This window comes from Podarcis cretensis, assembly GCF_951804945.1.
Source record: "Podarcis cretensis genome assembly, chromosome: 18".
Classification (NCBI taxonomy): domain Eukaryota; kingdom Metazoa; phylum Chordata; class Lepidosauria; order Squamata; family Lacertidae; genus Podarcis; species Podarcis cretensis.
Genome location: NC_137188.1, coordinates 13,247,688 through 13,273,001, shown reverse-complemented (window position 1 = coordinate 13,273,001; position 25,314 = coordinate 13,247,688). Strand labels below are relative to the sequence as shown.

The window sequence follows — 25,314 nt, the reverse complement described above, 5'->3', positions numbered from 1 at the left end:
GAAGCGGCTTAGTCATGCCGGCCACATGACCCAGAAGCTGTACGCCGGCTCCCTTGGCCAATAAAGTGAGATGAGCGCCACAACCCCAGAGTCGTCCGCAACTGGACCTAATGGTTTAGTTAACTCGGTTTAGTTAAAATCACTGGGTCTGCACTGAGGAAAAGCTTTGTTGACTACAACCCCTGATGTTTGCAACGAGATCTGAGTGAGAAACACACTCGGTTTTCCAGGATTTTTTCGGTCGCAGAGCCCAGATTTCTGCCTCTTGCAGAAGCTTTGGAGTTTGGTGCCCAGGCGGGCCCGCAAGTTCACAAGTCTCTCGGCTAAATGGGGGGTAGAGGGGAGGGCGATTTCATCCTGCCACGGGCAAAGAAAGACAACCTGGCATTGAAATTACATCCCTCCCGGCCGAAACCCAATACAGCCGTGTAACAGAATAAGCATGTGCCACTGTTGCTGCCAAACAGCTGGTGAACTGGAGACAGGAGCCTGAAATGAAAGCAAAGAAAACTGAATTTAAAACACCTTTCTTGCATTCCCATTCTTCATTCCCCACCCCCAGGTCTCCTTCTCCCACTACCATGTAGTCATTTCTCCCGGTTTCTGCCTCACGCGCCTTAAATTCTCCCTCCGCGGTTGACAATAGCTATAGTTGCCATCGAAATTATTCAACCCCCATTGCAAACCAGGTTTGTTTTCGAAAGTTACAGGCTTTCTGCTGTCTGCAATGAGCAAATCGAACAAAAGCAATCGAAGTAGCTGAACACAACGGTGGTTTCCCCCAAATTCGGCTGGAAATTTCTCAAGGGCCTACCCGAGATGGGAGAAAATTACTGAGTCTCACTGGCCCCCAAAATAGTGGTACAGGAACAGCGCCAGCCCCAAAGAGGCAGTGCTTGACATGTTGTTGTTGAGTCGTTTATTCGTGTCCGCCTCTTCGTGACCCCCTGGACCAGAGCACGCCAGGCCCTCCTGTCTTCCACTGCCTCCCGCAGTTTGGTCAGACTCATGTTTGTAGCTTTGAGAACACTGTCCCACCATCTCGTCCTCTGTCATCCCCTTCTCCTTGTGCCCTCCATCTTTCCCAGCATCAGGGTCTTTTCCAGGGAGTCTTCTCTTCTCATGAGGTGGCCAAAGTCTTGGAGCCTCAGCTTCAGGATCCGTCCTTCCAGTGAGCACTCAGGGCTGATTTCCTTCAGAATGGAGAGGTTGGATCTTCTTGCAGTCCATGGGACTCTCAAGAGTCTCCTCCAGCACCATAATTCAAAAGCATCCATTCTTTGGCGATCAGCCTTCTTTATGGTCCAGCTCTCACTTCCATACATCACTACTGGGAAAACCTATTATTATCATTATTAATTTTATTATTATTATTAATCACCCTATACCCTGCAGTTCTCACAGGAAACAATATAAAAACACCAAATACATAATCAAAATAAAAACAACCCCCAGCACATTTTCTATGGATATCTAACCCCTCTTTGGGAATTGCTAAAACCTTTTACCAGAACGACTTCCTTGTGGCCTGGAGTTCCATAGTTCTACAAACCACAGAATACTTTCCTGAATTTTTCCTACCCCCCTTTTTTTAGGGGGACTCAAAAGAGACTATGAAATCCAGGGTGTAAAATTACCTAACCCCAGGACCGTGTGCTTATTTTGTTGTTAAATTGTCAGCACGAACTCGGGATCCAGCTACAAATATATTACTGGAAACGTATATACTTCGATATGCCCGTTCTCAAAATGGCCGCGACAGCCTCACGTGCCATGCTTCCGACGCCGGCCGCGTTGGCTTCCAAGACCCATCCACGCACTCGCACTCCTTTGCCCATACCCAAGATGGCCGCCGACGGGCCGCCCACGCTGGAAGACCGAGCGGGCAGCGAGGGGAGCCCGCCCCCAAAATGGCCTCCCGCCCGACGCTCGAGGCGACGTCGTCATCGCGCCAATCGCAACGCGCGCCGGAGCCGGAGCCCGCCCCCGTCGCCTAGCCGCACCCAATGGGAGCCACGGAGCGGGAGGAGCCCCGCCGCCCGCCTCGTCAAGGTGACAGCTCCGCCTAGCCAATGGGGCCCCGGCGCCTCAAAAGGAGCCGAGGGCGGGTCCCGCCCCGCGCCGCCATTTTGTGAGTCTATATAACACGTAGCCGTTGAGCCCGCTCCTGCTATTCCAGCGCGTCCAGCTCCGCTTCCCTTTCGGGTCGCCTTCGTGTGCCATGGACGGGTGAGCGGAAGGGAAGGGGAGCGGGGCGGGGGAAGGTCTGTGAGGAAAAATTACCTCAGAGAGAGAGAGAGAGGAAGGGGGGAGGGGCGGTGGAGAGGGGACTCGTGAGGGGGAAAAGTCCCGCCTGAGGGGAATTCGAACCCGGTTCCACTAGGCCTCGCCTCCCCAGCCCTAAAAGTTGAGGCGAATGCCTTTTCTGAGGTAGAAAGTGAAATATAGGACGGGGTGGGGGGGCGCGCGAAAGGGGGAGCGGGCACGCGCACGCGCGCCTCCGTCTCCCCTCCCTCCCTCCCTCCCTCTTTTGAAAGTTCTGCATGCGCGCGCACATGCACTCCTCCCCCCCACCCCCGTCCCGCGAAAGTTCTAACCGGCGCGCCCCCGCTCCCGATCGGTGAACGTTCTGAAGCGGCGAGGGGGGGGGCGAGCGCGCTCCCGCGGCTCCTCCGGCAACGTTCGATTCGCGCGCACGTTCTAAAGTTATTCTCGCTGCTCCTCCGAATAAAGTACTGGGAGGGGGGGCGGCGCGGAGGAGCGTCGGAAGAAGGCGCATGCGCGTCAGCACCCACCTAAACACACAACCCGCTCCGTGGATGCTCAGTCCGTCTGTGTTTCAAACCCACCCGTGAAACTTGGTTACCAAGTGTCTTTAAGTCTGCTCTTAGCCACGCCCTCTTTTCTTTCTCTTTCCTTCTAATTCCCCCCCCTTCCTCTTTCTTACTCTGCCCCCCACCCCAAGACTTTGGGGGGGGGCGTTTACATGTGCATACCCTCCAACGTTTCCCCATTGAAAATAGGTATGCCCTATTCCATCCCCTCCAACGTTTCTCCCCTGAAAATAGGGACGTCCACTTCCATCCCCTCCAACGTTTCTCCCCTGAAAATAGGGACGTCCTATTCCATCCCCTCCAACGTTACTCCCCTAAAAATAGGGGCGTCCTATTCCATCCCCTTCAACGTTTCTCCCCTGAAAATGGGGACGTCCTATTCCATCGCCTCCAACGTTTCTCGCCTGAAAATAGGGACGTCCTATTCCATCCCCTCCAACATTTCTCCCCTGACAATAGGGACGTCCTATTCCATCCCCTCCAACGTTTCTCCCCTGAAAATGGGGACGTCCTATTCCATCCCCTCCAACGTTTCTCCCCTGAAAATAGGGACGTCCTATTCCATCCCCTCCAAAGTTTCTTTGTGGAAAATAGGGACGTCCTCTTCCATTCCCTCCAACGTTTCTCCCCTGAAAATAGGGACGTCCTATTCCATCCCCTCCAACGTTTCTCCCCTGAAAATAGGGATGTCCTAAGGAACAGAAGGACGTGGGTGGTGCTGTGGGTTAAACCACAGAGCCTAAGGCTTGCCGATCAGAAGGTCGGTGGTTTGAATCCCCGCGATGGACGGGGTGAACTCCCGTTGCTCGGTCCCTGCTCCTACCAACCTAGCAGTTCGAAAGCACGTCAAAGTGCAAGTAGATCAATAGGTACCGCTCTGGCGGGAAGGTAAACGGTGTTTCCGTGCGCTGCTCTGGTTCGCCAGAAGCGGCTTAGTCCTGCTGGCCACATGACCCGGAAGCTGTACGCCGGCTCCTTCGGCTAATAAAGCGAGATGAGCGCCACAACCCCAGAGTCGGCCACGACTGGACCTAATGGTCAGGGGTCCTTTTACCTTTAAGGAACAGTGGTACATTCCTTAATTTCATCAGAAACTGAGAGTGTCCCCGGAAAATAGGGGCACTTGTAGCGTCTGCTTATGCCTCTTAAGGATGCAAGGACCCTTAACTAGGGGGTAAGTCCTGCTGAACTTTGATGCACTCGGGTTTGGCCTTCTATGGCAAGAATATGTGCCCTATCTCATGAATGAACCCAAAATCACATGAGACGGTTGTGAAAGGCCTTTGAGCGATCTAAAAGAAAAAGGGAAGTCCGTGTGTGCAATCTTGCACGTGGGCTAAAAAGAGAAGAAGTTGGGGGGTGTGGAGAAGCCACAAGTCTAGCAAAGGGCAGTGGGCGCTTGGGCAACAGATTGAAGCGCTGCAGAGGGTTGGGCTGGATGACTCTCGCGGAATATTTCCAGCAACTACACAGAGATGTTTGGGATTGATCCTGCCGCCTTCTGCATGTGAAGCAGACGTTCTACTGTTGAGCAATGGCCTTTCCCAAAACCGGGAAGCAATGGCGGCTGGGAATAAAGCTGTGTGAACTGAGCGATGGGTGTGGAAGAAGAAATAAGGGGGTGCAAAACTTTGAAAGGATGAAAAAGGAAATTTGGGGGGCTTGTCTCTTCAGACACCCTTTAATGTACTTAAGGAACAATTAGTGGTTTGGATTATCCTCATTAGCCTGATACAGAGTATACCTTTCACTCCCCATGGTTCCCATATTCTCTGTACTCTCCCCTCTTCTCTGAATTACAGCTTTGCAGGCTTCCTTCCTTCCTTCGGTCGACTTGCTTCAAGCACCCCATTCTATGGGTCAGGGTAGCTGCCTCCTTCTCCCCACGACTTATATTTATGAAGCCTGTGTTGTGCTTCTCCCCCACTTCCTATCCTTATCTGGAAGCACATTTTCTCTTCTGAACTGCCCCTTCTCCAACGCCTTCTCCCTGAGTACCTGAAGTGTTTGGTTGTGAGCCTTTCCTCAGTCTCTTAAGTGTGAAAGAATGTACTAAAAACACTGTTCACTTCTCCCTTACTGCCAGGATAGATGAGAACTTTAAACTCATTCTCTCGCAAAGGAGTTCCATTGTCAGCATACTTTCCTGGAGATCATTGATTGACCTTGGGTCAACTTTGTAGATAGTTTTTCTAATTGCCTTGGTGGTAAGCAGGTAACTGCCTTGCAGTAACTGGTTGCAGTACTTTGCAACATGGGCAGGCCTCCTTGCAAGATATCTCTCCCCCCCCCCCCAACTAGAACCCTGAAGCCTAGCAAACAGAAGTAATATACAGTGGTACCTTGGTTGCTGAACGTAATCTATTCCGGAAGACCATTCGACTTCTGAAACATTCGACAATGGAGGTGCAAAGGGCGTTTGGCAAAGTCAATGGAGAAAATTGAAAAAAGCGCAGCAGAAGCCATTCGACTTCCGAGGCGCATTCGAAAACTGAAGCATTTACTTCCGGGTTTTTGGCATTCGGAAACCAAAACGTTCGGCTTCCAAGGCGCTCGAAAACCGAGGTACCACTGTACTCCTAATAAATTAAGGAACAGGCCATGTTTGAAATTCCCCGGGCATGTTTTGCTACAGACATGGGTCCAGTTGCGACAGTGTGGAGATTTCTGGGTGTCACGTTGGTCACTGACATCTCCATTGAGCCACCTGACTCACGCACAGTCCTCCATCCACACATCAAGGAAAATTAAGTGCAGGGCTGAGTACAGATAATTTGACTCTGTTGCTGCCTTTCCACAAGCTACCCAAATGGAACTCAGACCACCGTTTAAAAACCTCTGCCTTAGTCATAAGTTAATACCGTTTCCATTTCCAGTGTGTGTGTTACTCCTTCTTGCATACAGAGACACCCTTATGTACTCTTTTGCTTTTCGGGGGGAAGGGATACTCCATTTTAACCCTACCTTGTCTGCAAATGAAAGTTTTTGTACAGTTTCATTTTTTCCCTGTCTGCTACTTAATTCTAGTTTTCTAGTTCATTCTTCATGTGGCTTTACCTTCTGTTGTGTGGGTGCCCATTCAATGTCCCAATCACTGTTCCCTCCAGCTTCCTCCCACTTTGAGAGTGTCAGGAAGTTTCCCACCTGGTTTTCTCTGCATTGCAAAAAAAAGGCTTGCTGGGAAGGTCCTATTTCTGCCACACCCTTCCATTTACCTAGAAAATGCTTCCTCCTATAATTTGCATGCGAATCTAAGTTTCCCCTGCAGGCGTAGTTGGGTGGGGATTTGTTGCCTAGGTGTGGAGAGCAATGTATGCCTGGGACTTCTGCTTTTCTTTTGAGTCACCTTTTAAAGGTGACCTTGAGAACCACAATAAACTAGTCAGTATATTGTCCTGGCAGTTCCTGTCCACCGAATCAGTTCTGTCATTCCGTTTTGGTTCAGAGGTTGAACAAAGGGAAGTTATATTTCTGAGCCAGAAATCAAACTTCTTGGGCGCCAGCCCTGTATAGAGCTGGAAGAAAGAAACCATCGCACCCGAGTGCCACTTTAAAATTCCAGTGTGACCGGGTGCACAAAAGTAATTCAGCCCTGGTGCCACGTTGCAAAAAAAAATTTAAAAAAATTCTGTGTCAATTGTCAATCAGTTGATTTCAACTTCTATTTCCTATTGATGGGGTGAATGTTTTTTCCACACACACAGTCCTTGGTGAATGTGGAAGGAATATCCAATAAAAACAAGGAATATTTTCAGATAAATGGGAATAGGTTCCTTAAACTATGATCAGTAACCCTTCTTTACCATTCAGAACCATCTGTACTCCCAAGCCTGGATCACATTGTCTGCTCTCCAACAGAGCCTCTTATATTTGTCAGTAATGAACCTCAACTTATTAGACCAAATCAAATACATGAGTGTATCTGGGCAAATCATTGAGGATTTCCATGGCTTCACTGTGGCACCAGGTGAATAAAAGGAAATAGAGCTGAGTATTGGCATAGTGGTGGCATCCAGACCCTCAGATGACCCAAAACTTGCATTCTGTTTGATGCAGTTCTCTGTCTTTAAGAAGTGATAAAGACCGGAATAGCTGACTACCACTGATAGATGTAGTTTTGCCAAAAAAAAAAAAAAAATAGTTTCCTGATGGGAGGCAAAAAGTGGACTTCCTTTGGTAGGAAATCTGTCCGTTAAAATGCTGAGCCTCAGGAATTGGTCCTGATAACAAAGTTCCTTTGGCTGGCAAAATCCATATATTACGTTTCCTGTAAGTATCTCCCACCATCCCACTCCCAGCCTTGACTCTTCCACGGGAAATAACTCCTTCAGTATGTTCTGTTGGAGCCTGTTGATTTGCCTCGAAGATTTGCCTCGCAAAAACCTACATAAAATAGTTTCTAGGCAGCTAATAACAATTTCTCATTAGGTATTACTGAGGTTTTCCTGAACCTAACAGTTGCTCGGTTATGATCAGTTTAAAACCATTGCCTCAACTTGCTGTGTGAAAAAATAATAATCCTTGAATGAGCCCTTCTTCAGAGAAGCAGAAAATAAGAGTCATGGCTCTCAGAATAACTTTTGAGAGTTAGTCTGTCTTGGGAATTTCCTCCTATAGATGAACAGAAGCAAAATGGCTTTTCAATAACCCTGTATTTTTTTAATCTCTTATACAATTTGCATGATGACGAAGCAGTGAAAAGCATCTCTGGCTGGGCTTCTCTGCTGATTTCACAGATGGGTTTAATTAGTCCACTTGAACTAAGCATTCAAGATCTCAACAAAACCCATCTGTCTCCGCTGGCAATTCTAAACACCAGTGGGATTGTAAAAATCCTGCATTCCCTCACTTGAGCTTTTTCTTCTTTTAAAAAAAAAGTCAGTGGTTCGCAATGGCAATTGCTGCTAGCTTGTAGTACTCCTGGCAGCTAGTCCTGAATCAGACTTAACACCAGCTGCGAACTGCTGGGGGTGAGGAGTCAAAAGTTGGCTTTTGAAGAAGAAATGCGTGGGCGGTTGGGGCAAGGGAGCCCAGTGGTTTGCTGGGATTAAACACAGAGGCAGCCTGGTCTGGTTTCTTTGAAATTGCCAAATGAGATCAATTGAAGTGAGCATGGGGAGTGGTGAAGTAAACCTTTTGTCTTAAAACTCTAGGTGTATGGCAGTACGGCTGTCTGTCTGGCCCCCTTCACACATAAACGCTAAGCCAAACCATGGCTTGGTTTGCTGCTGTGTTGAGCTAAGCCATGGTTTGGCTACTGTGTTGTCCGAACCCAGGCTTCTGGTTGAGCACTCTCCAGATGAACCCATGGACTGCAACCAAGATTTGTCCTGTGGTTTCCAGATGGTGGTTTGGGTGGACTCGGCCATGATGAGCCTGGATTTCTCAGGCATCCTGAGCCAGACTGTGGCTTAGCGCAACAGCAAAACAACCAAGGGATAGACCCATTTAAATTCATAGGCTCATAGAGTTGGAAGGGACCCTGTGGATCCCCTGGTCCAACCTGAATTTGCAGCTGCCCCACATGGGGATCGAATCTACAAACTTGGATTTGTCAGCACCACACTCTTAACCAACTGCAACCATGATTGCCATTCTGAGAGACCTAGCAGTTTGGGGTTGCCACCATGTGCTCTCATTTTGGGATCATGCGTCTCTGAGGGACCTTACAACCTGCAGTGCGGCCCTTCTCATTTTCCTTCTGTCTTTCCCCTTGTGACTAACACTAGGGCTACCAGCAGCACTGCAGTCTTGATATGCTGGGCTGGGGAGAAGGGGTGAGGGAACAGAAATAATCTGTTGGGACAAGTATGGATCCCATTGCTTAGGGAGCCCAAGCTCTATAGTCAGGGCTGGGAAGTTTCTTGAGTAGTTTTTCCCCTTTGATACAGTGGAAAAAGATGGACTCAGTGAGATTAGAGGACCTGATTCTAGACATGTATTTATAACAAGGGTGTCTGCAGAAAGGGATAAGATCTCAATGTCCCTTAAAGAGCAACTTATGCATCATTAAATGCAAAAAAACACCTTGGTTCTCTAAGCTGGACAGAGCTGGGTGGAAGGTTAAGAGTACAATTTGAAACAGTTCTTGTTTTCTTCACAGTAATTAACGTAAGCTAGCAATTCTCCTTTTGGGGGTGAATTGCTACTATGACTTACAAACTGAGATGTGACTGCATGTAACACATCTGCCCTTTTGACTTGGAAGTTGTGTTGTATTCTTAGAAATAGCAAGCGCTTACCTTGTTATCCATGCTCTTTGCTGTTGGAAGAAATACAGTTCGCTGTCTCATAAATTTCTGAATCCCTTTGGCACTTGGTTCCTCATCACTATTTTAAGCATACAGAGTTTCTTGCTAAGAGTTGCATAGTTGTTGTTGTTTTTATACCTCCTGTATTTGAAAACCAATCTAATATTTTGTCTTGTCCTTCTCTTACAGCATTGTCCAAGATATAACAGTTGGTACAAAGGTAGGCCTTTTTCCTTTCTTTCATTGCTTCAGCAAATGTATGTTGTCCTGTAAACCACCACATTCTTACAGAAACAAGCTGCTTTTAAAAGAACTGGTGTTTTGTGTCTTGTGTTACCTGGTACGAGGCTTATATAGTTGTTTCTACATGTCTGTTGTGTAGGAACTGGAACACGCAACGGTAGGGAAATGTCTGGTGTGTTTTCAGGCACACATTTCAGCGTGTGCAGGGTTGTGGTGTAGGCAGACTTAAGGCTTATGTTGAGCAACTTGTGTTTTTGCTAGAACCCCAAGATCCATCAAAAAGTTCAAAAGACATACACTTAGAAATAAAAATTCTGAGCACAGGAATTTGTTCAGAACAGCATAACATAATGGTACTCAGTCTTTCTACAGAAAAATCCACTTCTGGTTAACACACACACACTCAGCTTCCTTAATTTCAGCTGTGTGAGAGCTGGGGTGTTTTGTTGCTAGTGTTAAAAGTCAGCAATCCTTGCCAATTTCCTCCTAATCACAAGTCATGCAACCACTTTGCCCATTTAGAGTGGTCCTTGAATGTTCTATTGTATGCAGGATGTCCTTGACAATTCATAGATAGCTTGGTGATTGAAAATATAAAACAGCATTGCTATTAAAGAAGTCTGGTGAGAGATCTGGACGTATTTCTCCCCGAAAAAGAACGAGTCCCTAATTTTAGGGACAGCTCCAGCTGCCTTAGCGCACACCCCAAGCCTGTATTGTAAAGTTGGTTTGTGATTAAACCACCACCTATACCCTGGGAGCACAATAACGCTTGGTCTTTTATCTTGCTAGTTTCGACCCAGCCTTGAAGTAAAGCTTTTATCTACAGAAAATGGCAGTGGTTGGAACAGCGGTGGAGGCAGCATAAAAGCTGAGACAGCAAACCTCAAGGAAAGTAAAGGATAGGATGTGCTGCCTGAAAGGGATGCAGTAAAAATACAAGACTCAGCTACTGGCAGGAGTGTAAAGATGTGTTCCCTACTTAGTTGAGAGGAGTGGCACCTAGTTTGCAACAGGCTCCTGTCTTTTAAGTTTGAAATCTAAAGAAATTTCTGCCCAGCAAGACCTCTGGTTTATTAAAGATGGTTAAAATCACATCTGAAGGCAAAAGGGAGGGGGGGGTGAATGTTCAGCCTGCTGTAATCACAACTTGGAAAGGAGATGGGAACCAGGAAGCACTGTTGACTTTTGAAAGGCGATAGATCATGGGATGGGAGCTGTGCAGGCCTGTTAAAATCCTAGGTGATCAAACACTGAAGGCTGCCGGCGCCTCCATTTTCTCAGTCCTGGACCATCGCTGAGTAAGGAGCCCGTGGCTGTTCAGTCATCGGCTGGTACCTAACATAGGGAATAGAATTAATTATTTTAATCGCTAGCTTGCTCTGAATCCAGGAAAGAGAACGTGAAATCATACCTCATGGCAGACCACCGAGCCGTGGGTGGGGGCGACCCTGACGTTTTCCAAACCCCTCCCCCTTTGCCACGATGACTGAACTGCCTGTGTCCCACTATACAAATGGCACAGGCTCCGTAACGCCTTTCATTGTCCCCTCCTTTGCGAGCCGCGCTTGAGAGCAATTAGCTCCGCCTGGCTGGATAGACCTGGTTTTGTAGAGAAGCCAGGATCTTTGCCATGGGAACAGCAATTACGGCTTCGGGCCACAGGCCAAGAATGCGAGCGGAGGAATTCTGGCCCCTCAATTTACGGCTTCGGTTCAAAGGCTGCAACAGGCTGCCTCTTGGTAGACCCTGCTGGAGCGGGCTTGGCCACAGATGGGAGCCACATGTGCTGACACAAAGGGATATTGACTCACGCAGACCTTTTCTTGGCAGTCTAAAAATATGGGAAACACGTCGGGTATGCAGTTAATGTTGCTGTATATGTGTGGAGGTGCAAATGGCGAAACTCCCATTTCCTTGGTTCTGAATGTATCTGGCACAACTTTTTCAGTGGAATCGTTGCTGGGAACAGATGACCCTAGTGACTGGGAATAGGAGTTTCCCTCATTTACATCCGTGCTAGTATTTGGGAAACGTTAAGGTAGACAAGGTCTTACCTCCACCAATTGCAAGGGGTTGTTTGTGTGTTTTGGATGCTCCATCTTGTGTAAAATGCAACACTCCCTGCAAGTGGAAAACTAGCCACTTGCAGTCGGAAAGGTCTAGAAAGTCGTGTTTTGTAATGCAACAACAGCCTGGCTTTCCTTTTGCAGTATGTATGTCGATGTAAAGGGAGCAATTCAAATTATAGCCCTCACCTTTAGCCTTGAAGTGGTTCATTTTGCTGTGGCCTTGTTTATCCTCTCAATAACCCAACAAAGCAGGTGCTTATAGCTTTGTTGATTCCTTGAAGCAAATAGGTCTGTTTTGTGTTTAACTTATACACCAGAAGCCTTGTTTGGGAGTACAGTATAGCAATCAGAAGTAGCATTTCCATGATCTTTCCCCACTCATAAATATACAAAACATATCCATCAACAAATACATTATATGCAACCCCTTATCCCTTATATACCCAGTATATCCCTGCACTCTGCGGGAAAGTTTATCCTCCAAAATCCAAAGTTCTGAGACCTGTTCCACAGTAATTTGGAGCCGTAGTTTTGCGTGGCTGCCTCCCTGTTTTGTACACTCCCTGGAAACAACTGAAGACTCATTTGTTCAAACAGGATTTTCCAGCTGAATAAATGAACCTTTAATATGAGTGTTTTGTTTTGTTTTGGCTATGTTTTACGTTTTTAAAAAACTTTTTTGCTGTTTTTATTGTGCTTCACATTTAAACTATTGTGTAGAAGACAATAAATAAATTAATGATGATAACCCCATAATAGAAAAGTTCACGGCAAGCAAGTGGTATACACTAATATCACTTGCATAAACTATTCTCGCTGAACTTTCTCATAATAATCCTTGATACTCAGGTTATCACAATTCGTAAATCACGAGAGAACTCGGATCAAAATCCCTCTGCACCAATAATGCAAATATATAAAGTGTGTATGAGCGTAGATTTGCTTTCACTGTTTGCCTGTAATCTCTCGGCCTTCTAAAAGTTCTGACAGTAAAGTTGCAAAGGGGTGGAATCAAATAATTGTAAGGGCCTCATCCTGTGGTGACTATCCCAATAGGATAGCCTTCAGCAGCCAGGTGCCTTCAGGTGTTTTGAGTCCAGCCGGCATGAGCTCCAGCTAGCATGGCTGTGTTTGCTGGGGCGGTTGGGAGTTGTAGTGCAAAACATCTGGAGGGCGCCAGGGTGGCGGAAGCCACTTCAAAGCAAAGAAATGTGCTTCCATCTTACAGACTGCTAAGCTAATTGTAATCACAAACTTAATCTCAAATATAAAACACTAGGCTATGTTCGTGGCCCCTTGCACTCAATTTCTTGCAGAGAAATGTGAGTACAAGTTAGTTCTGATTGCATTAGCTTGGTTGTACGTTCCTGTTTGCCTAATTAAAGTTATTAAAGTTTTTGCTTAGCCTCTTGAGGTTATTATCGAAGCCGATAGTAACATAAAGCCTTACTGTCGGGAGGGGCCTCCTTCAAATGAGAAACTGACTTGGATGTTCCCTTCACGAAATAAACAGTGCTTCTATACTGATTGAGTCTGGCCTGTACTAATAAAAAGACTATGGGAAAACTACCAAATTTGACGTAAATGAAAAGCATTCTAATTTTGCAAAGCTTTGCCTTGGGTGAGGCTGGAGTACAGTTTTTCACTTCCCTGTAGAAAGGCCTCTTAAAACAGTGGCCTTTCAGCATGTGGAAGAAGTACCAGGTGACTTGGAATGCCCCCTTATACTGAGACAGACCATTGCTCTATCTATTGTCCTATTGGTTCTGAATAGACCTGCCGGTGGAGCAATAAAACTGCTAGGAAGTTTGCAAAGCTGAGCAGGTATTGCAATTAAATGCAGCGTGTAAGAACTGAAGAACCCAAGTTGCCCTGGTTCTGCTAGGCGCTAATTTTGTTCCCAAGTCCTGGCATCAGTTGAGGCGGGAAGCATCCTGACTCTGTGTATGCCATGTGCTCGGCACATGTTTTCTTCCTTGCTAAACATGTCTTGGAAGCGTGTCCCAAGGTTCTCAAGCGACCCACTTCTCTGCCGTGACCTTGGCCTCAACTCTGCAAGCTTTATTTGGATTCCTGAGCTTTTATTGGGCGGCCGTCCTCTTTTGAAGACTGCCTGGGTTATTGGGAACAGAAGCTGACACAGGATTCTCCTGCGTTCGCCACAAAGCTTGGGTGCTGCACAGTTTTGGGCATGTTACCACTAGTTTTACACATCAATCTTGGTTCGTAGGCAAAGGCTTCAAATCACTACAGTGCTGTGATAGTTCTAAAATGTGATTCTGTTGCTTGGTTTCAAAATGGGGAGGCGTGTTTGTAGCCCTCCTGTAACAGAGGTTGGCAGCTAGCTGTGTGGCAGGCCAATTGGGCCCGCCATAGACCCAGAGGGCCAAGTTGCTTCCTCCTTTGCCCTGTCAATCATACTCTTTTTCCATATCAAAGGTGCAGTTGTGGTCCATGCCCTTTAAATATCAGGCCATCCCAATTCTTACATAACCTGGGCCCTAGAACAGGGGTCAGCAACCTTTTTCAGCCATGGGCCGGTCCCCTGTCCCTCAGACCATGTGGTGGGCTGGACTATATTTTGAAAAAATAATAATGAATGAATTCCTATGCCCCACAAATAACCCAGAGATGCATTTTAAATAAAAGCATGCATTCTACTCATGTAAAAACACCAGGCAGGCCCCACAAATAATCCAGAGATGCATTTTAAATAAAAGGACATATTCGATTCATGTAAAAACACACTGATTCCCAGACCGTCCGCGGGCCGGATTGAGAAGGCAATTGGGCCGCATCTGGCCCACGGGCTTTAGTTTGCCTACCCCTGCCCTAGAATTATTTCTGGTGCGAAGTTTCCCCTCTAGATACTTTTTGGCAAGTTCACCTAATTGTGTGATTGCAAGGTGAGTTTGCGGGAAGTTTTCAACATAACGCTAAAACCTTAATCTTTAGGGTTGCAGCCAATGTTAGTCGCACTCAGAGTAAACTTGTTTAAATTGAAGGAGGTGAGTAACTGAGGCCCATTCGTTTCCCTGGGTTTACTCTGAGTAGAACTTAGTTTGATGCAGCCCTTTGATGCAACAACCTGTCTAGAACTTCTGATTCCACCTTTCGGTGTGTAGCCGCTGAATTTTGCCAGCTGTTAAGAAGCGCTTTAAAATTGAGTTTAGATTGGAACCATGGCTTGTCCTCATAATTGTAAAAGCTGCAGGCAGCTCGCTTGGGTGTGGAGTGCCCTATCAGACAAGCATGACTGCATAACTTTGGTTACTCTGAGCTCAGGAATTCTGAGCGGTTAATAACAATAGCCACACCCCTCAGATTCGCTCAAAGGGCAGGTTTGTTTCATGGCGTGTCTCCATAGTAGCTGGAAGGAGTCTGGCTGGGGCATGGAGAGGGAGAGCAGAGTAAGACTATTATTTTCTCTTTGCCTCTCTGTAGTTGTGAACAGAACTTTTAAGAAATAGGCATATGCTGGTTGCCTACTCTAGGATCTGGCATTAAAAAAAACACATTATAGGCCTCCGTACCATTTGAAACAGCAATACAGTATCCCAGTACAGTGATTTATGTCTATAGTGAATGTGCAGTCTCATTGGTGGAGATCTGTTTTGCCCTCATGCTGAATGCAGAAGATTTTTTTTATCTGGAATGGGTAAAGAAATTACAATGCAGGGGAAAGCAGAGAAGCAGTTTTAAAACATGTGTTTGGCTGCATGTTTGGAAACACCTGCCTTCTAGCCTAGGGCCAAGGCAAGCCGTCGTTCGACCCCTGCAGTTTGGCCACCCACGGGAAATACAGAAATTAACTTATCCTTGGTAGAGAGAGAGTGCAGCTTGCAACCATAGGGGCAAAATGGCAAGCCTGAAGGGCCCACAGAGAAGGTACGTGCTCAGAACTTGAGCAGGGGTGTCGGCCAGGGCCCTGCTGTTTGCTTTGGGCAAACAAAATCAAGGCGAAAGGCCCTTAAGCGTTTCACTTCCTCCAAGCTTATGGCGTGGCCTACTTTAACCGGTTTGAGGTGTAAAGTAATGATGAGAGGTGGGAGGTGGTGAATGGCTTCTTACATAGCCGCAACTGCTGGGAATGCCAGCTGGGTTCTGCACCCTACCAGGTAGTGTTTCAGCTAACAGAAAGCTTTCTTCTCCTGCTGTATAGGAAAGGGGACACCCAGTCGGCTTCAGGAGAGTCTGAAAAGGAAGAGCAACCAAGCTTTGTTAACAAGGCCCCATTGTGTGGCCGGTTGAAAAATCTAGGACAAGATAATCGTAGAACACAGCCGTAGAATTAGGGGGGGGGGCGAGGGGGCCCTTTCTGATTTAAAATGTGATGATATACCCAGGGCTGGGAGAGGTGGCTTCCCATTTCATTTACCCACACCAGTAGGAGTCTGGAGCTGGTAGAGAGTTCAGATACATGGGTGCCATCAAAATATGAAGCCTGTTAGTCTTGGGGTTCTTAGATCCAACGGCAATATCTGCGCTATTACAATCTCCGTGTTAGAAACCTTCCAGGGCTTCCAAGAACACCCCAGCAGGACTCCTGATGAATACACTCGAACAGGGGTTTAAAAATCTGGTTTAAGGTTCATACAGTTGTACCTTGGAAGTGGGACGGAATCCGTTCCGGAAGTCCGTTCGACTTCCAAAACATTCGGAGACTGGAGCACGGCTTCTGGTTTGCTGCAGGAAGCTCCTGCAGCCAACCGGAAGCTGCACCGGATGTTCGGCTTCCGAAAATCGTTCGGAAACCGTAACACCCACTTCCAGGTTTCAGTCATTCGGGAGCTGATTTGTTCGGGAGCCAGGGCGTCTGAGATCCAAGGTACAACTGTAGTGCAGATTGCGGTTGCTATTCCAGCCACTTCTGGGGTTAAAAACCAGCTCTTCCTTAGCAGCTGGAGGATGTTGGGGGGGTTGGCGCATTACTTAGCTGCTTCCTGCCACAGATTCCTGTATATTTGCCCTGCAAATTCTTAGTTGGGGGCAGATTACTTTAATGCCAGGTATCAAATCTTCAACTTTGTTATCTCCAGCAAAAACACTTAAGCAAACAAAGGCAAAGGAACTCTGAGCAAGCTCCTAGTTGTGGTTTCATGAGATGTTTTCAGTTGGAGCTCGGAAGATAATAAATGCCATCAGTTAAGCATCAGGTCTGAAAGGAGCTCAACTGTTGCTGTTCCAGGTGTGCCTCCTGACTCACACGGAAATGTTAATAGGCATCATTCTCTTCCAAGTCTCTGCTCCAAGGTAGAACTGCCTAGTCACAAATTGTCCTTGACTTTTTGCCTTCACATTTAAGTGTTTGCCTTGAGGATGGAAGGCTTACAAGCTCTTAAACAGACTACAGTGGTACCTTGGTTGTCGAACCTAATCCGTTCGACTCCCGGAACGGTTCAGAAAGCAAGGCGCGATTTCCGATTGGCTGCAGGAGCTTCCTGCGCCCGACCGGAAGCCGTGTCAGGCGTTCAGCTTCCAAAAAACGTTTGCAAACTGGAACACTCCCAGGTTCGGGAGCCAAAACGTCTGAGTACTAACGCATTCAACAACCAAGGTACAACTGTATTTGCTGTCTATGTGCTCTGGTCAAAAGAATCAGCACTCTTAACTACTTTTCCCAACCTGGTGCCCTCCATATTATTTGGACTACGACACAGCCATTTTAGCCGGGGCCAATGGGGATTCATAATCTAAGCCATCCACAGGCCACCAGATTGCAGAAGACTGCTCCAACTGCAGAGCCAATTTGCCCACGAGCTGGGCACTGGGATCATTTCACAGTTGTGGAGAAGCAGACCCATGCCCTCCTGCCTTGTGAGTTTTTGCACACTGTGAAGGGTATGTGTCTGTAGCACTCATGCTTCTTGTTCTGAGGTGTGTGCTTAGTTACCGTAAACACTGAATGTCTGAAGGCCGGCGGTAAGTTTTTGAGAAACATAAAAATGCCAGCAAAAAGGGCTGTTTGCTTGAGGGGTAAGCTGCTTGCAGTGGCAAGTGCATTCTCCCTTTGGGTAGGTTGAGTGTAATGGCCTCGCAACTTCAACCTGTTCAGCGGCGCGTAAAATGGTGCAGGTAGGCTTTCAAGTCTGCCTTCATAGCCTTTCCTTGCCTTGACCGTGCCTGAGAAAGGTGTCCAACATATTATAATTCCAAGGATAGCAGAAGAGTTTGGATTTGATATCCTGCTTTATCACTACCCGAAGGAGTCTCAAAGCGGCTAACATTCTCCTTTCCCTTCCTCCCCCACAACAAGCACTCTGTGAGGTGAGTGGGGCTGAGAGACTTCAGAGAAGTGTGACTGGCCCAAGGTCACCCACCAGCTGCATGTGGAGGAGCGGAGATGGAAACCCGGTTCCCCAGATTATGAGACTACCGCTCTTAACCACTACACCATGCTGGCTGCCTTTGAGAAAATAAACTTTACCCTTGGTTATGGGCACTACCAGGGTAGCTCTGCCCTTTTACTTACTAGGTTTCTTAATGTTGACTTCTCCATTTCATGTGGTTGAAAGAAGGGGACGGGCTTAGAAATTCAGGCTCCCCCCTTTCCCCGCCCTTCCGCTCAATTTCTCTCCCACTTCAATTCTGGATTGTCCTCCTGTTCTCGCGGTTCCTGTGTAGAATTTAGAAAAGTGCTGTCAACTTACCCTTTTTTTTTCTCTCTCCTTCTCTCTTTCTCTTCCAGCGGGGATCTGACGAACTTTTCTCTACTTGTGTCACTAACGGACCTTTTATCATGAGCAGCACCTCTGCTTCTGCAGGTAACATTGCTAGCCCAAGGAGTTCAGCGCTTTCCTGAAGGGCCCAGTTGTCAGCGAAAGTTAGCCCTCTTCCTTATATTTCCCCTCCCAGCCACCCCCACCCCCAGTATGCTTATTCCTTCGTTAAAGCAACAGCCCTGCCCCCAAGGAAGGAACCTCTGCTGCCTTGTTAGATTTACAAGTTTCAACAGACTTGCAGCCCCCCCCAACCCCCAGAACGAATACCTTGACTTTAACCTGCCCCAGAGCATCTCATTAAAGATGTGTTTATACTAGCGTCCCGCACAGGTAAGGGCAGAGGACAGTTACCAGCAGAAGATAAGATTGCAAGCATACATTTCAAACACCCTGATATTTTGGCGTTTAACGAGGGGTCTGTTTTTTTGGGTCTGCTGTTTCAGGCATGCTGCTAGGATCACTACACAGGGTGCTTCTTGACAGCTGGGAACTGAATGATGCCTCTTTATTCGGGGGTGAGCTGGACTTTTGATCCTGGCCTTTTTCTGTTGGCCCCTCACTGTCGCGCCCACAGTCACCACTGACTCTGAGCCCCACCTCTTTTAACATTAAAACTTCCATGCAGTATTTGAATGTCAGATGAGTGTAGGAAGAGTATTCGGTGACGTGTTGAACACTTGCCCGAGCATTTTGCAGAACCAGTCAATGCTTGTTGCGCTGGCGTTTGGCAAACCAGCCGGCAAACCACAAGGCCTTGGTTTTAAACAGAAGCTTCCTTTCCTTTTATTATTACTTTCCCACTGTCTAGCTCTGTGTCCTAAGTCTCCCGGACAGGTAGCCTGTGAATTTGAAAGCCTTAGCGAAGCGGTTAGAAGTTTGTGGTTAGCCATTCGGCATAGCGTTGCAAGGGTGCAACTCAGAAGCCCTTCTTGGCATTCCCCGCAGCAAATTTCAGGGTGTCAGTGTTGCTTTAAAGTCCAATTTCGGTGGCCGCATCACACTTGCGAGGGTGGGGATTTTGAAGGATTGGGCACGAGTTGCTGACAGCACAGAGCTGACTTGAAGAGAGGTTATTCTTCTCCCACACCGCTGCTGTGATGGGCAGAACCACACGCCGTGTCGTTCATTCCTGACACTGGTGCAGACGTTCTGTACCATTTGCAAGAAGCACACCATGGCACTGTGTTAGACGTCACAGCAGGGGCTTGGGGAAAATATGCCATGTCCTATGGATGCTGTTTTGAGTAGCCTCCAAGCTGGTCAGCCCTAGGAGTTTACTAGTCCACCTAACCTAATTTGGCATTGATCAGGCCTCTGGCAACTAAACTGCATGGCAGGCAATTGAAATCTATATGAGCCACAGTCTGTCCAGATCGTATTACCTCTGGAGTGTGGCGTCCACCGCTGAGCAAGTGCCCCCTTCCCAGCTGCATTTGGAAGGGGTCACAATGCAGGCTAGCTGCGTGTTTAAGAACTCAAAAATACGAAAGGATTCATAAACCTTTCCCTGGTTGTGTAACCAGCCGGCTTGCACGTTTCTCAGGCTGTGCACAGCCGTCTTCAAAGGCACAACTGGCTGCACTGGTTATATCGCTTCTGCCAGCCAGAAGCTACGCTCAACCCATGCGGTGGGTGGAGTTCTAGGGGCTGGTTTAAACTGGGGGTTGGGTGGAGCAGTTTTGCATGGCCACGGCATCAGTGTAATAGCTCTGCAAGACTCAGAGGTGTCTCCTGTGCTCAGTTACCACCTTTTAGCCACAGAGGAGTTAAGGCCTCCTCGGATTATTCTTGGTTTGCGCGCTAAACTTTATGCTTACTATTGCCCAGCCTTGCTGGAGTAACTAGCCACACTAGACAGCCACTGGGGCAGTCTGGCTCTAATACAGACTGGTCTAAATGGTGACCAGAAAGGTCTTATAAACGGGCTAGGAAGTGACATCATTTCCCGACTCCTCAATCTGACTGCCATGGGCGAGGAAGTTGCCAGGGGTTGCCCTGGAGACCTCACCTGTCCCTGCCGGATCTCTCTTCCAGCCAACGGAAATGACAGCAAAAAGTTCAAAGGCGACAGCAGAACTGCAGGGATCCCCTCGCGAGTAATCCACATCCGCAAGCTGCCCAGCGACGTCACAGAAGCCGAAGTCATTTCCTTGGGGCTACCTTTTGGCAAGGTCACTAACCTGCTGATGTTGAAAGGGAAGAATCAGGTATGTATGTCCACGTGGAGCCATTTAACTCAGGTAGAAGGGATTAGCTGTACCATAGGAATCTTCACTTTCAGTTGCAGAAGCTTCAACCTTAAAATTGATAGCTTGATTTGCAGCACTTGGAGAAGTGAAACCGTTTGCGTAGATGGCGGCATTTTCCTTCCTAAGCAGGCATAGAAACGGTCAATTTTAGGGACCATATTCCAGTTGGGTTGACATAAAGAAGCTAGTTTCAAATGCAAGCCACCAAGTTTCAAATTGGCTGTAAAGTGGAAGGCATAATAGCTTAGTTGAATGAGCAGACATGCAGCTTCTCAAAGCAGAAATAATAGGCTTGGCACTCTTTACTCCAGTCCTACTGTTTCTGTGCTCCCTGGGGCTAAGCTATGGCGTAGCTTAACATTACGTCTGAACCCAGGCTCGTGGTCTTCTCTCCTCCCGGACAAACCATGCGTGGTAAACAATAACCTGATAATTTGAGATACTCAAGATAAAGAGACTGTATTGACTTCCTTGGGTCTGGAAGTCAGTGACACCCCTTGCATGTATAAAGTTTTTTGCTTAGTTTTGTTGGCATCCCCAGTTTGAAGCTCTTGGGTAAAAACGTCTTGCCTAGGCTCACGTAAATGCTCTTGCCCACCTGGGTTCGTTTTGCAAGCTGGCCAGAAAATGGAAGTGCAGAATAGCAATCTATAAATAATAAAAGCTATGCATTTCTGGTTGTGGAAGAGGGCAGATCAGGAAGGAGAGCGCCGAGGCGGAGGCTGGGCTCAGAGGCAGCAGCTGTGCGAGGCTACCTCATGATGCCTGGATGCCTTTTTTTGTGCTCAGGCTTAATTCAGACACGATTTGCAAAGGCAAACACTAGCTAATGGTCGCCACATGCAGCCTGTGTACCTCACATTTTTTTTGTTGAAGACTGACCTTCCGCTATCCTTGCTTATTTTAAAAAATGGGTTAGGGATCTTTCATGGCAATTGGATCCTAATGGGTGGGGCTTGAAGTTTTGCTTGAATCAGAAATCACGACAGCTGCCTTAAGTCAGAAAGCACTGCTGAAAGTAGGGCGGCTATGAGGCCTAACAGCTCCCCAACTTCCAAAGACTGAACCGTCGTGAAGTCAGTGACTCCAGCACCCTAAGAGCCCTGTTTCCTGTGTGGCATGCAGGCACCTTAAAAAAACACCTTTAATGTCCCTTTAAATATGCCCAAATTAGAGTAGATTGTGATTTGGTATTTAAGGGCTCTGTGTGTATGAAGAAATGACTTGGTCAGAAATTGAACTGCAGCCTTTGGGCTCAGATTACTTAAGGCTGATGCAGCACGTGTTTTACGTCCGTCTATCTCAATTAGGCTTTCATAGAAATGAACACGGAGGAAGCAGCTAACACCATGGTCAGCTACTACACCACGGTAACTCCTGTCCTTCGGAGCCAGGCCATTTACATCCAGTTCTCCAACCACAAAGAGCTGAAGACGGACAACTCTCCAAACCAGGCGGTGAGTCGGGATTTCAAGCAGCAGCAGCAGCAGGGCTTTGGGGTAACGTTCTGTGTCCATGGCTGTATTTAAATTTGCCGAGGAAAGAGACGAGCGACGGCAACGTTGCTGAGAAGAGGTGTACATAATTTGTCTGTAGCCCAGTGAGGTAAAGTAAGGCGGGGAAGAGTGTACTAAGAATACTCAGGCTGGATCAGATCGAAGTCCTTACTTACTTTCTTTTTACCTTACCTAGTATTTCATGGGGACACGGGTGGCGCTGTGGGTTAAAGCACAGAGCCTAGGACTTGCCGATCAGAAGGTCGGCGGTTCGAATCCCCGCAATGACGGGGTGAGCTCCCGTTGCTCTGTCCCTGCTCCTGCCCACCTAGCAGTTCGAAAGCACGTCAAAGTGCAAGTAGATAAATAGGTGTTGCTCCGGCGGGAAGGTAAATGGCGTTTCCGTGCGCTGCTCTGGTTCACCAGAAGCGGCTTAGTCCTGCTGGCCACATGACCCGGAAGCTGGACGCCGGCTCCCTCGGCCAATAAAGCGAGATGAGCACCGCAACCCCAGAGTCGGCCACGACGGGACCTAATGGTCAGGGGTCTCTTTACCTTTACCTTAGTATTTCATGATGCGCCTTCACATTTCCTAGTGTTGTGGGGTGCTCAAAACCCACCGCGTTGCGTTATCCTTACAAAAAACCCTGTAGGTTAGATCAACATTGCACTCCTACCTAAATACAGAAAGGGTATAATATAGCTGAAAGTAGCTTGCCCAGGGTAACCTAGTGAGTTTATAACGGAAACAAAGGATTCTGTCCAACAAACATTTACTCATTGAAATTAATGCACCTAAGTCAGTCACGACCCTTAATTTCAGTGTGTCTGCTCTGGGTGAAACTTAGCCGGATCGAGCCCACACTTGACCTGCGGTCTTCCTTATTTTTCTGTGGCTCACAGCATGGTAACGTGTATTAACTTGGCCTGAACGTGCATGTTCCATTCTGGTTACTTCTAACTTACAGGCCATGGAAGCCATCGGTTTCTACGAATTACACATAGATGGTGTGTTAATGTCTTACCTGTGGCTGTTGGAAGAGTTCACACTCAATGTGCAGCAGGGCAGGGGAACCTGTGGCCCTCTAGGTGTTGCTTGGACTTCAGCTCGCGTCAGCCTGACCATTGGCTGGCTCCTGGGAGTCTTAACAGCATCTCGAATACCGCAGGGTCCCTGTCCTTTTGTGTACAGGATGAAGAAAACATATTGTCATCGTCCCCGTTCATCTCTTAAGCCTAAAGGCCAGATTCCCAAGGCCCCCCTGCATGTCTGTCATTCAGTGTCCTGTTCAACATGATTCTGAAGCCGAGTGAGCGCTCGTCTCTTTCTCTTTCCACCTCTCTGCTTATTAACGTGCTGAAAATGTTTGGCTCTACAGCGCGCCCAGGCAGCCCTGCAAGCGGTGAACTCCGTGCAGTCTGGGAACCTGGCGCTGTCTGCCACCGCTGCAGCTGTGGATGCTGGGATGGCCATGGCCGGGCAGAGCCCAGTCCTGAGGATCATTGTGGAAAACCTCTTCTATCCTGTCACCCTGGATGTCCTGCATCAGGTGAGAGAGGGCCCTCTGGCATGGGGAGCGGCTGGATTCCAGGGTTGCATGTGATATATCTTCTTAATTAAAAAAAATCCTCCCCACAGCTCATATGAAATAGGCTTGGATGGTTGTTGGCCAGAAAAGATCACCCGGTGTTCCGGCCATGTAGGGGCTTGTGAGGGAAGAGAATTAAAGAGAAAATGGGGCTGTGGGGCGGCGAAGAAAGCTCTTTTTCTCTGCCCACATTTGAGTTTTGTTTGTAGGCCTGTTTTCCTTGTCCTGCAAGTCTTGGTATCTGCATAGAGGCCTGTGCACCCAACTAAATTTGTCTCGTGACTAGGCCCGTTGACCTGGACGAGAGATGCCCTTTAATTTCAGCAGATTTTCTGCGACTAACGTTGGGTGCAAAGTCCTAGAGTTCTGCTCTTTTCTTTTCCGGGCACAGAACAGAAGGAGTTGAGCTTGCATTTTCTGGCTGTGCCTTTTGGGGGAGAGCATGGTGTAGGCTTCCGAAAGTGTGGTTCTAAAGGTCGAAACGCGTTTTCAGAAGTTAACTGCGCTTGAAGCTGCTTGTGACACATTAACTCCTTGAGCAAAGTTTGGCTTCTTCTCTCGGCTCTCCCAGATAAGGGTGCAAGGAGCTCCCATCTCAGCTGCACACACTTGACATTGCTTATATGCAACAAAAAAACTTCCTTTCCTGTCAGATGGGAAATGACTCCCTTTCCTTTCCCTGGCCCCATTTGCCATTAGGTCTCTTCCTGCTCTGGGTGGTCCTCTTGTTTTAAAAAGTCACAAAAGCCTCTGTGGGCGACGTGCTCTTCACTTCCTGCCCTTGCAACAGAGCCCAGGCTCCAGCTGTTCATTGTAGACACTACACTCCAATAGCAGAAAGATTTGTGGGTTTCCTTATGCCTCTGCTGCCCTCTAGTGTTGCCAGGCTCAGTCTGGGGCTTTGGGGCCTCTGATCCGCAGCAGCGATCTGATCTGCCTGCTGAGGCAAGTTTGGAGGAGAGCCTTCCTTGCCATTTTTTCTTTTCTGCTGTGAAACTTCATAAGCGCCTTGGGCAAATTGGCAGATCCATAGCACTTGGAGTCTTCCTGCTGTGTTGCTTTCATGTTTTTCCCTTTCAAAACGGGGAGTTTCAGTCTTGGCCAAAAACGCAGCTTCCAGAGTTTACTTCATGCGACTTTTCTGTTTTGTGCACACGCAGATTTTCTCCAAGTTTGGCACGGTGCTGAAAATCATCACCTTCACAAAGAACAACCAGTTCCAGGCGCTGTTGCAGTACGCAGACCCGATGAGCGCCCAGCACGCCAAACTGGTGAGTCCTGCTTTGCGTGGTTCCTTCCGCTCTTGAATCTGCCACGACACAAGGGGAAGCATGTTGCAAGAGGCAGCTGTTCAGGAGAAGCAGAGTAAAGCATGCTTAGACATGGGTGCTCTCACCTATGGCTCCTGGAAGCTGTCTGCATTCGACAGCGGCCACACCCAGGGAATAACCAGGTGAACCAGGTGAGGGGAGCCGATGGGTCTTAAACCCTTGGTGAGTTAGGGGCTTCTCCTGCATGCAAAAACAGGCTCTGGCGGAGTGAGCAGACAAGACCAAGATTCGGTCCAACAGGCAAGAAGGCGGTTTCTGCACATGCTGTAGAGCAGACACGTCTAAAAAAAGCTCAGCATTTTTGCCCTGAACCCCTAAAAAACGGGGCTATCCTCCTCCCTTAAAAAGCTCAACGACTTTGACCAGAACCCCCAAAAAAGGGGGGGGTCGATCACTGCCAGTCTTTAACTCTGAGAGTAGATCACAGTCTCTTGGGAGTTGGCCACCCCTGCTGCAAAGGGAGGTGAGGGGCAGGTGGGGCTTGCCAACCTGGGAAGGCAGACCATCTTGGAGGAGGAGAATGCTGA

At 47.8% G+C, this 25,314-nt stretch overlaps 1 protein-coding gene across 2 annotated transcripts in view; it reads left to right on the top strand.

The window, feature by feature from the left end:
- The first annotated feature begins 2,093 nt into the window (after positions 1-2,093).
- The window catches only part of PTBP1 (polypyrimidine tract binding protein 1), a 40,083-nt gene continuing 16,862 nt past the window's right edge, over positions 2,094-25,314 (top strand). The window contains exons 1-8 of one of the 2 annotated variants that reach the window (XM_079960676.1): positions 2,094-2,229; positions 9,275-9,305; positions 18,089-18,164; positions 18,566-18,637; positions 20,157-20,329; positions 21,682-21,828; positions 23,247-23,417; positions 24,617-24,727. In XM_079960676.1, coding sequence (XP_079816802.1) covers positions 2,222-2,229; positions 9,275-9,305; positions 18,089-18,164; positions 18,566-18,637; positions 20,157-20,329; positions 21,682-21,828; positions 23,247-23,417; positions 24,617-24,727 — 789 coding nt within the window. In that variant the 5' untranslated portion in view covers positions 2,094-2,221. The remainder of the gene's footprint in view (positions 2,230-9,274; positions 9,306-18,088; positions 18,165-18,565; positions 18,638-20,156; positions 20,330-21,681; positions 21,829-23,246; positions 23,418-24,616; positions 24,728-25,314) is intronic. The other variant, XM_079960677.1, reaches the window with a different exon arrangement.